The following is a 10133-nucleotide window of genomic DNA, read 5'->3' as shown; positions in this document are numbered from 1 at the left end:
TTAAAAAAATACCCAAATACTAAAAGGATGCAATAATTTTTTTTAATAAATGTTGATGATGGAATAAACAATCATGAAAGAGATGTAAAGAACTTGAAGATAGTGAATATAGTTGACATAAGAAAGTAGTGAAGAGATAGTTGAAGACAAGTCTTTTCATTAGCTTTTCCTACTCTTCCATTCCCAAAATGATATATGAGAATTTTCTGTTTGTAAACCTTATTTCATAGACAACCCACTTCATGCTCTTTCTAACTTCCTATCTCAATAATGCAATTCTTATTTAATCCTTTTAACAATAACTTAGCTTCTTTTTTTTGTTTTGAGTTGAATATGTGACTCAAAAATTGTTTGTTTCTGATTGAAGTTCATTTCCTTAACTTACTTTCGGAATAACCTCTACCATATGAAAATTTCAGTAAAAAAAAAAAAGTGTCTGCAAACTTGATGGACAAATAACTCACTATTATACGAAACCATATAAATATTATTCACAGTGCAACATTGTTTAATTACATGACAAAGTATACTAGATATGATTCAAATCTTTACAGTGAGTTGCATTACAGCTGATTCATATAATCCATTGCTTCCACTTTATTTTTTCTTCTGCTCTTTGGTCTTTTTGGTCAAATTTTTCATGCGTTAAATAGAAGACCTCGTACAAGAAGAATTGCTCCCATTCATCCTCAGATTACTGGATTCTTTCAGCAAATCAAATGATGTGAACGAACGTGGAGGGATTGTGACATTCAGGTCCTTCCCAACATTCTGGAGTCTACTCTGAATTGGCGCCACCTGGTTTCATAATAGAAGAATCAACAAAATCATAAGCTAATGTTTTGACATGGGGGTGAACAAGTTAGCTAAATTTTGAAAAGATTGGAAAGAGTGAAGCTTGATGTACCTTCCTGGGCTGTGAGAAGGAGTTCTCATCCATTACATTTCCAGATGTGAGCACAGTTCTTGTTGACCCAGATAACTGCAATGAATCTGGTTCTAGTCCTTCAAGAGAGATTTTGAGGTTCACCGCACTGGTGCCAAAATTCACAACCTGCAAAAGTCAAGTGATTCTGAGTGATGACAGTGCTAATGAAAGAATTTACAACAAAATAATTGTTTAGTTTGTTGGGTTTTTCTAGGGAAATACAGCAGATTTAACACCAAGAGTAATGAGTCAACCATATAAGAGATCATAATGTCACTTGACCCAAAACCTTAAGGTTAAGGTTAAGTGTTTGTGGATGTTTTTTTCCTTATATGTCAGTCAACTAAGTGTTTGAGTCTTTTTTCCTTTTATGTCACTCAACTTTCTCATTTTTACTTATTGCCGAGACTTTCAACTCACTTTTGAATTTGTTGCATACTTCTCTGCTCACCAAGTGTCTCTGGTTTACACTAGTTTTCCTAATTAGGCCCATCAAGGACACACACATACACACAATATAATAATGTGTCACTTATACGGGAAACAATGGAAGTTTCAATCCATTTCACTTTTAGCAACCAGTACTCCTTATGTTTAAAATATTTTTATGCTCAATTTTGATTCACGACTTCAAAAAAAGCATAATGGTTTACCATATGCCTTGACATTCCATACGTTCTTAAAACCTTTGACATTTCATAGCAATGTCAACTTCCAGAAAATATGGAATAAATAAGGAGATAAGAATACTTGCATTTTAAAATATAAATGTTTCTGGAAATTCAACGTTATGCCATTAACTATAACTGCAGAAATAGAACTGATTCTTAATTTTTTTTAAATTACAGAAATAAGAGTAACTGAAGCAAAAGTTGTTTGTTACCTTTATTCGTATGTAATTTTTCTTATCTACAGAACTTTGAAATGTTATTGCTGATGCAATGACTGAATTGGAGGAATTAGATTGAAGTGATGTATTTAGAAGTGTTGCTCCACTTGACTCTGAGAAAAATAATTGCACCCAATAGCTAGGAGTTCCATAGGCCTGAAAGGAGTTGAATACAATTGCATCTGGGTTCCACCTAATGACAGAAATAGACACAATCTTATTTTGGCCGTCAACGAGGAACAATTCAACGTAATTTGTTAACCACCTTAGCATATGAATTGAAAACATCTTTCTTCTCAGAATATTTAGAGCAATAAAATTCCTCTGAAAGCACCTTTTCTTTTCTAAATTTATTTGTTCTTCAAGCAATTCTTTAGCTGAACAAAAAATGTTAATGATCTACTTCATCATCCTTTTAGCTAAAAGGTTCCGTAACAAGTTATCTGTTTACAAGGAGAGAGTAAATACTGCAATTTATTTTTATTTCTAGCTTAATAGTGAAGGCTGATCTTAAAAAGAAAAGGTTCTAAAGCCAGTCATCTGAATGAAATCGCAAAACGGGGTGGGAGTAGTCCATCATGGGCTTCATTTTTTCACAACTACAACCATGTCTCCACGGAGAAATCAACAAAAGTTATGTCTAATTTCGGGTGGAAACTTTTCATAAACTTCTACTCAGAAAAGAACATAGTGCACAATAAGGCTAGACTAAAGGGCAAACAAGATGAAAAGATAATAGAAATTTCCTGGTAAAAATCATTAGAAAAATTACCTCCTGTCATTGGCATTTACAAAAAGTGGAGCATAGCTGACCATTTCAATAACATCACTGCGCCAGAAAGAAAAATGAAAATGGTGAGTACTAACTATTAAGTGGACTGGATCAGAAACTCAGATGTCATAATGCTAAGAACCAAATATAAAAATGTAAAAGAAAGATTTTATGCTCTGTGGCTTGTAGGACACTTGGACCTTCTTTCTATTAAATGCTATATTTAGAGTATGATGCAAGTGCTAAGTGCATTGAGAGTATAAGATAAAAGCTGTGAAGACACAAGTAAATGGATTAAAAGAAAAAGGGTCACCCTAGGCATGAAACTTCAACCTAATGACAGAGGCTAGATGCATCCATCCACATTCTTGCAAACAGAGACTACTTATACAGGATTTAAATCCGTTAATATTGAACAAAATATACATATATATATATATTGTGTGTGTGTGAAAAGTTACTTGCTAAGCATAAGGGCATCAGAGAAAATTCATTTGAAAGAAAAGTGACAGTAAAGCTTCAAGTGAATCTTGTTTAACAGATAGGTCAAACTTTTTTAACACTCACAATTGACTTGATTTACTTAATATATGTAGCCTGTCTGGGCTCAATTATGGCATTGCCAAAAGCCTAGTTAATATAGAAAATTTTACCAATATGCTTTGCATATTTGGTTTGGGAAAAAGTGCAAGATTTCAAGCTTGACCCTTAGATAAAATAACATCATAAGAAGTCCCATTAAACCTGTTCTTTTCGAGTCCAATAAGGAACCCAGCTTCAGCCAGAGCTGCCAAAAGGCTTCCTGTCCCAGCATCTTTTCCAGTCACAGCATACTCACTTACAAAAGCCTATAAAAGTGTCCAAAATAAATTGAGTACAAATGGAAATGCCAACAATAACTAATTAAGGAGAGGTGGTTGATAAAGATCATAAAACCTTTGGACCATTTCGTGATGTGCGATCAAATGCATTAGCTCTAGAAAACATGTCATTCGCATTTGTATAAACCTAAGAATAGAAACAAAGTATATGAGAGATCATTTTTTTAAAATCAAGTTAAGAATGTTATTGCATCACTATACAGGTTATAATTCTAACTAGGTTGGCATTAACTTGTATCAATCATATGCAGCATTCTTGATATTGTTATTAAGAAAGAGAGGGAAATACAAAAGAAATTGTGTGAAAGGATTTGTATTCAAAGACACGTGTGAAGACATTACATGATAATCGTACATATCAGCTGGATGATCTAAAGGTCGAGAAGAACCATCACAGTTTGAGATAATTTGGATATCTGGATAAGCACTTCTTATTGCATGATAGAATTTCAGGTAGTTTCCTGGCAGTCAAAGATGTAACATAAAAGGAAGTGGCATCAGATTACTCTGCTTCAATTAGAAATGGGGAAAAAATATGAAATCCAGAACTATCCATTAGAATGAATAAGAAAAATACGCATACCTTGATATTTCGGTTTTCCACAATCTTCATTCCCAACAGCAACATATCTTAGATCAAATGGCTCAGGGTGTCCCATAGCAGCTCTAAGAGAACCCCATTTTGAAGTGGGATCACCTCTTGCGAACTCAATTCCATCAAGGGCTTCCTACAATAAAAATTTCAAGACTTTTTTACATACATTTAACTCAGGTTTGTTTCAAAAAAATAATGGAAAAGTAATTGATAAGAGTGGGAAAAAGGGTAGAAGTGTGTAATAACATACTTGCACAAGAGGTAAGACCACAGATGTATCAACTTCATCATTATGGCTGACACCTAAAACGAAATATTCAATTAGAAAACAAATACAATTTTGTCCTTTCACCTTGTTAGTAAGAGAAACTTATGTTTGGTTTAACTATTTTGATGAAAATAATAGCTTATTTTTGGCAGCTTCTTGAGAGAGCTTTTGACAAAATGGAGACTATTTCCTTTAAAAAAGAAACCAAACAAGCACTTGGTTAATAGAGATAAACATAAAATTACCATTATTAAATACCCATATTGGTAAAGCCCCCAAGTCCTCTGCAAGCTGTTCAACAAAAATAGCAACAATAATAATAATATATCATTTACCAGTATAACAAAAAATTAAAGTAAATTCAACTAGATAGGAATAAATAATCCTTGGCTTGGCCACAATATATGAAAAGTGGCACTTACTTGGAGAAACTCAAAGTAGCCAAGTCCATCATCAGTCCAGTACATCCAAACATCACCAAAGTGCCCAGGTCTCTCCTCCCATGGTCCAACAGTTGCCTTCCATCGAAATGCATTTCTTAACCATTCTCCTTCAACAAAACAGCCACCTAATCCAATGTAATGAAATAGCATTCCCAGATGTTACTTATCTACAAACTTTAGTAAAATGGAATGTGAGATTGTCAAATGATGCTTACTCACACTATAATATGCACTAAAGAAAGTGAATAAATAAAACACCTTAGTAGACTCAAAAAGCTATACCAAGATCAACTGCCTTACAGAAAAAAATCAATGAAACATAAACCACAATTTAGTCTATTACAGATGCAAACTAGTTTACACTTTGACACTGGAAAAAAAGCAGGGTAGTTTAAAATACATTAATCTTTTCTTTATTTTGTATACTCTACCAAGTATTTATGAGTAATTATAACTAAACAAATTCCGTTTCTCACTTTTCTCAATCTGAACCACAGTATCCTTACCTGGAAATCTGATAAATTTGGGTTTCAAATCTGACAGCATTTCAAAAAGTTCAGTTCGGAAACCATGTCCCTGCATCATGTCAAGGTTGAAGATATTATTGATAGGGTGGGAGAACTGGATGGTACTTGCGTCATTGGAACTGATAATTAACTATTTTCATTATAAAATATTTTATTACGAAAGAATGGCTATCTTTTTGGTAGGAAAGATAATTCACATAAAGTGGTAAAGTCTATGTAAATATCTTTTTAATATTGTTAGAGATCTAGATAAAACCAATTTAAAGTATATAAGTCAGAGCAATCCTCACCTTACTTTTGCTCATTTTGTGAGGATGAGTTAATTTTGTGAGAACGATTTAGGCTTAAAATCACTTTTTAATATTTAATAAAAGTCAATCCCAAATATCTAGTCTCGCGTACAAGATGTATATGCCTCAGCGGTGTGTTTGTGAGGATAAATTATGCTTAAACTCACTTCTTAATAGATAATGTTCATGTCATGCATATGAAAAGGTGTGCAACCACGTAAACATATGAAGCGAAATATAGGATTTAGTTAAGGATGTTGTAAAATAAATAAAAAATTGAGGGAAGAAAACTGTAGATATGAAGAACCTAGATACCTAAAAAGAATTTGAGAGAACAATTAATTCTCCTTACCACCACATGTATTTGTGAGTAAACAAGGTTTTAGTATCATCAGCACACCTTAATGTCAATGATTAGAAAAGTAATGGTTACATAAAATCAATGCACTGCATAAAAGTTAAGTTTTGACGCCGATACCTAGTTGGCCATAAAACGGTTATGGGTTCAAATCAAAGAATATAAAGCTGTCCATTTACAAGGCTTCTACCATCATGAAGTTATGTGGCATTTGATATATGTAAACTTGCCCCAACGGGTGCATTGTGTGGAGAGACTATCTCCGCAAGTAGCACATGAGAAAATTTATCCTTTGTTCAAACACATGAAGAAAAGGATACAAAATAATTACTTTAATATGCACACAACTCTGTTAGGGTGTAAGATATATTTAATCTGCTAAAGGTAAATTATTTCAGGATGTAACACAACCTTATATGTGTCCAGTGGCATAGCAGACACTTGGTCCAACCATATCACACCTTTGGTGGTGGTCGTGAATTGAAGTCTTGAGTTATGATCCGTTGCCTTGGCAACCAATAAAGTCTCCTTCTTTGTCCAGTTTGAAAAATCAGCAGCATTACCGCTGAAAGATCAGTATCAATATCAATCTTAGGTGCATTATGATAGTTTATGAAATTAAAACTACAGCATGTAGAGTCTCTGTAGCAGTCTCTGCAGTACAAAAAATTGGAGCTCACGTGATTGTGGATGAAGCCAGGTTCCCTACACTACTTTGTCCAATCAATGAAACTGTTAGATTAAGTGATTCGGTTGAACGAACATAGAAGATCACTTTGTACTTCTTCCCTTGCTCAATATTCTGAAAGAAGATCAAAGTAGTAAATATTTTACTTGCAGTATCAGTAAAAATACAAAAAATCTCAACGATGTGACAATAGAAGGACCTAATAAAATTTGCAACCAAACAATTGAAATGAAATAGCAGTTTATACTTTAAGACTATAATTTGTTATTCCGTTATTTTTTCATTTGTTTTCCATTCAGCAAATATATGCATGTAGGATTTATGATCAATTAGATGCAAGGGTATCAATTAGCCTCACCATGCCCCAGAAACCAGGGTTATAAACACCAACACCTTCAGCTGGGCAGATGTTATCACCTTCACTGTCACATAACACCTCCAATCGAAGTGCAACCTTATTACGGTCAAAGCAAGAGGTACGATCAGTTTCAACAATTATTGATGATTCATTTCCAATAATTGTCCAAGGATCAATATTTGAAGGAGTGTTAGGGCCCCCAGCTTCAAATCCTATAACAAGAATTCATAATATTTAAGCTTTACTTTAAAACAGAGACCTACCTATAACAATAAAACAAAGTAAACAGCAAACCCTCCATTTCGTTTACATTTGAAGATTGATAAAGTAGTATCATCCATAATATCTAAAACAGAAACTCAAGAAAATGATACAAAAACACGTCAGGCCTCTCCTTTTCATCAAATATTAGGATTAGGATAGGAAGTTTGAGGGAACCACAAATTAAAAAGTGTGAGAATAAAAGGAAATCAATAGTCAGTTAAAATCATGATGAACTTTAAATCAAGGTAGATATACCTTTACTTGTCCACTTTTATCTCATGAATTCTATGTTCTCGTATTGTCTTCTATTTTGTTTCAGCTATTATCACGCTTCGTATCAAGTACAACTGATCGAAGGAATACTGTGCTTGTGCATGTGAACATGTAACTTGCATGAAAATACCAGAAATAAAAACCTAGAGAAACCTTCTACTGCTACTATTGTCATTAAAAAGTGTGAAGAATATGAAAATGACCTCTGTTGCTCACAAGCTCAGCCCATAATCCCCCAGCTCCAGCATGATTGATCTCCTGAAGATGAAATTCAAGAAATTGGTCATTTTCTGATATTTGCATGTCAGGCATCAATCAAATTGAATACAGAATTTAAGGTACAATAGAATCCCATAATCCTAACATTTGATTAATTGTTTCATGTTACATCTTCATGCTTATCTCTTAGAGCTCATGCATAGCACATGTTCTATCCTAGTCCATTTAAAAAAACACTCTCATAATACACCAGAAATAATAGAAAGGGAGTGAAGAAAATAAATGACAACAAGTGCTAGACACCAGTTTATACTCACCTCAAAGAAGATGCCAAAAAGTGTCTCTGGTATTGGCCTTCCAATTGCATTAGAAGCATCTACTACTAGAGTTGTTCTCGGGTCAGTGTGTCTTCTAGTAGCAAAGCATTGGAAGACAAGGCAAAACACTATGAACAATTGGAGCAGAGAAACACTGCATATGGCCTTGAATGAACCCATTGTTCACAACATTCAATCTATCTGCAAACTGAAACAACACAAGGTAACGGAAACGAACAGATACTTAGATTATAAAGGAGGAAAAGGGAAAAAAAATAAAAAATAAAGCAATCATTATATCAGGTAATCAGATACTGGACAAAAAAGAAACATGCAACAAACACGTTTACTATCACCACCGCTTGATCCTACAATATAACAATAAAAACTAACCATTTTCTCGCCTTTTTTTTTCATTGGGTGCATGAATATCAAAGCTAAGACTTATCCAAAATCTCACCCCAGATAAAACGGGAGTCAGAGATAGTAATAATAATAACAAAGAAAGAAAGACATCATATTTCAATAATTACACGGAACTGTTCCAGTCAACTTTATCCCAAAAATCCAAAATCGAGAAGTTCTTAAAGAATTTGGTTAATTTATCACAAAGAACACAAAACAAACAAAATAAGAATTTAGTAAATCACAGTAGGAAGCCTGAGCTCGATTTGAGGTTCTGAATGCAATTATTACTATGCCTTATGACACGTATTGTGTGAATTCAAAATAAATGTCCAAAAAACCAAAGAAATGAAGGGTGAATTATTGCAGGTAGCTGCACCCATGCCATGTTTTCTGATAATAGCAATAAATAATCCACAGATTACGAAACCGTTCTCACCCATAACACAATAAAGTTTTAAGAAAAAAACAAAAAAGAGAATCATTAGCAAGAGAAAGGGTCTTGAATTGGGTGGTTTGAGAGCTAAAAAACACTCACGGTTATGCTTGATTGAAGCAGAGTTAAATTGTGTGGAGTGGTTGGTCTGAATCTGCTAGTGTTTTACATCTCTTTATAGAGAAACATTGGATCAGTGAGAGTGAAGCAAAAGGGATGGTGCAAATATCTCGGTGGGTAATTTGCCTTTGCTTCCACGGTTGAAAGAGGAACTGTGTTGTGTTCATTTATGAGTTCTGAATCGATTTCTTTTAAGATTTTCTTCTGTGCGGTGTGCGGGACCCACCTCTGTGTGCCGTGCTAACATCATCGCGTGGCGTAACCACTTAACAGACAACCTCAATTTTTTTCATCTATTTTATTTTTTTATTATGTCGATCATTATTTTTTGAGCAATGATATATGGACAACTTGCTTCACTATACAACTCTTTATTTATGATATAAAAAAAGGGTATTTTTGTCATTTCATACAAAAAATTGAAATTTTAAGTAAAGAAAGAGAGTTGTACAGTGGAGCAAGGTTGTCATTGTATCATTTTCCTTATTTTTTTCAGTAGAGTTTATCCACTCATAGGAACATACTGTAGCAGCCTTTTAATAATATTTTAATGTTCTGAATATTTTATAATATCGTATAGAAATCATTAGTTATAACTTGTATCTCATGTTGGCTTTTACAACAACTTTAATGTTATTTTTATATTTTTAAAGTATTTTTATTTTTATGATTCACTTTAATTAGTTTAGAACTGGCATAATTAATTAATAGGAATTAAAATTAAAGTAATAATAATTTTGGACTAAAATAATTATATTATTTGTGGGATTTAATTAAATAATATTTTTTATTTTATATAAATAAAATAATTAATTTTTTTTAAAAGTTTTAACATACCCGCACTAATTTTATTATAATTAATATATTCTTAATTTTATTCACTTATATGACTAAATAATTTTTTAAATATACACATATATATATAGTTTAATATATTACTTTTATATTACTCGTTTTAAATTTCTTTTTTTAAATAAAGTATTGTAAAGTTACATTTAGCATGTGAAATAACTATTTTATTTCCTATTTTATTTTATTAAGAGGGTTTTTATCTCCAAAGTGACTCCGATTTTTCGAATTCATCTATCCTTGCATAGTTTCT

General features: G+C 32.8%; 1 protein-coding gene across 5 annotated transcripts; it reads right to left on the bottom strand.

Moving 5' to 3' along the window:
* Window positions 1–448: 448 nt before the first annotated feature.
* LOC137813873 (alpha-L-arabinofuranosidase 1) lies at window positions 449–9344 on the bottom strand. 5 transcript variants are annotated; one of them, XM_068616335.1, is made up of 18 exons: window positions 9014–9344; window positions 8071–8278; window positions 7738–7792; window positions 6998–7209; window positions 6632–6753; window positions 6363–6516; window positions 5283–5352; window positions 4756–4901; window positions 4579–4624; window positions 4316–4368; window positions 4054–4198; window positions 3813–3931; window positions 3526–3597; window positions 3334–3437; window positions 2590–2646; window positions 1812–2010; window positions 908–1054; window positions 449–798 (listed from the first exon to the last, which is right to left on the bottom strand). In XM_068616335.1, exons 2-18 carry the CDS (start codon window positions 8248–8250, stop codon window positions 646–648), a joined length of 2034 nt encoding a protein of 677 aa, XP_068472436.1. In that variant the 5' UTR covers window positions 8251–8278; window positions 9014–9344; the 3' UTR covers window positions 449–645. The 5 variants fall into 5 exon arrangements, with proteins under 5 accessions (XP_068472436.1, XP_068472437.1, XP_068472440.1 ...); XM_068616336.1 differs by having other exon boundaries at window positions 8071–8271; window positions 9014–9206; XM_068616339.1 differs by having other exon boundaries at window positions 7517–7792; window positions 9014–9196.
* Window positions 9345–10133: the final 789 nt, after the last annotated feature.

This window comes from Phaseolus vulgaris, chromosome 1 (assembly GCF_051622355.1).
Source record: "Phaseolus vulgaris cultivar YP4 chromosome 1, ASM5162235v1, whole genome shotgun sequence".
Lineage (NCBI taxonomy): Eukaryota > Viridiplantae > Streptophyta > Magnoliopsida > Fabales > Fabaceae > Phaseolus > Phaseolus vulgaris.
The sequence above is the reverse complement of the archived record's forward strand: the minus strand, read 5'-3'. Positions and strand labels throughout refer to the sequence as shown.

Coding starts and splice junctions, on each gene's coding strand:
- LOC137813873 (XM_068616335.1), bottom strand. CDS start 8,250: ATGGGTTCATTCAAGGCCATATGCAGTGTTTCTCTGCTCCAATTGTTC. Junction 5,353..6,362: donor TGCCACTGGACACATATAAG/GTTGTGTTACAT, acceptor GACATGATGCAG/GGACATGGTTTCCGAACTGA. Junction 2,011..2,589: donor GTAAATGCCAATGACAGGAG/GTAATTTTTCTA, acceptor TTCTGTCATTAG/GTGGAACCCAGATGCAATTG.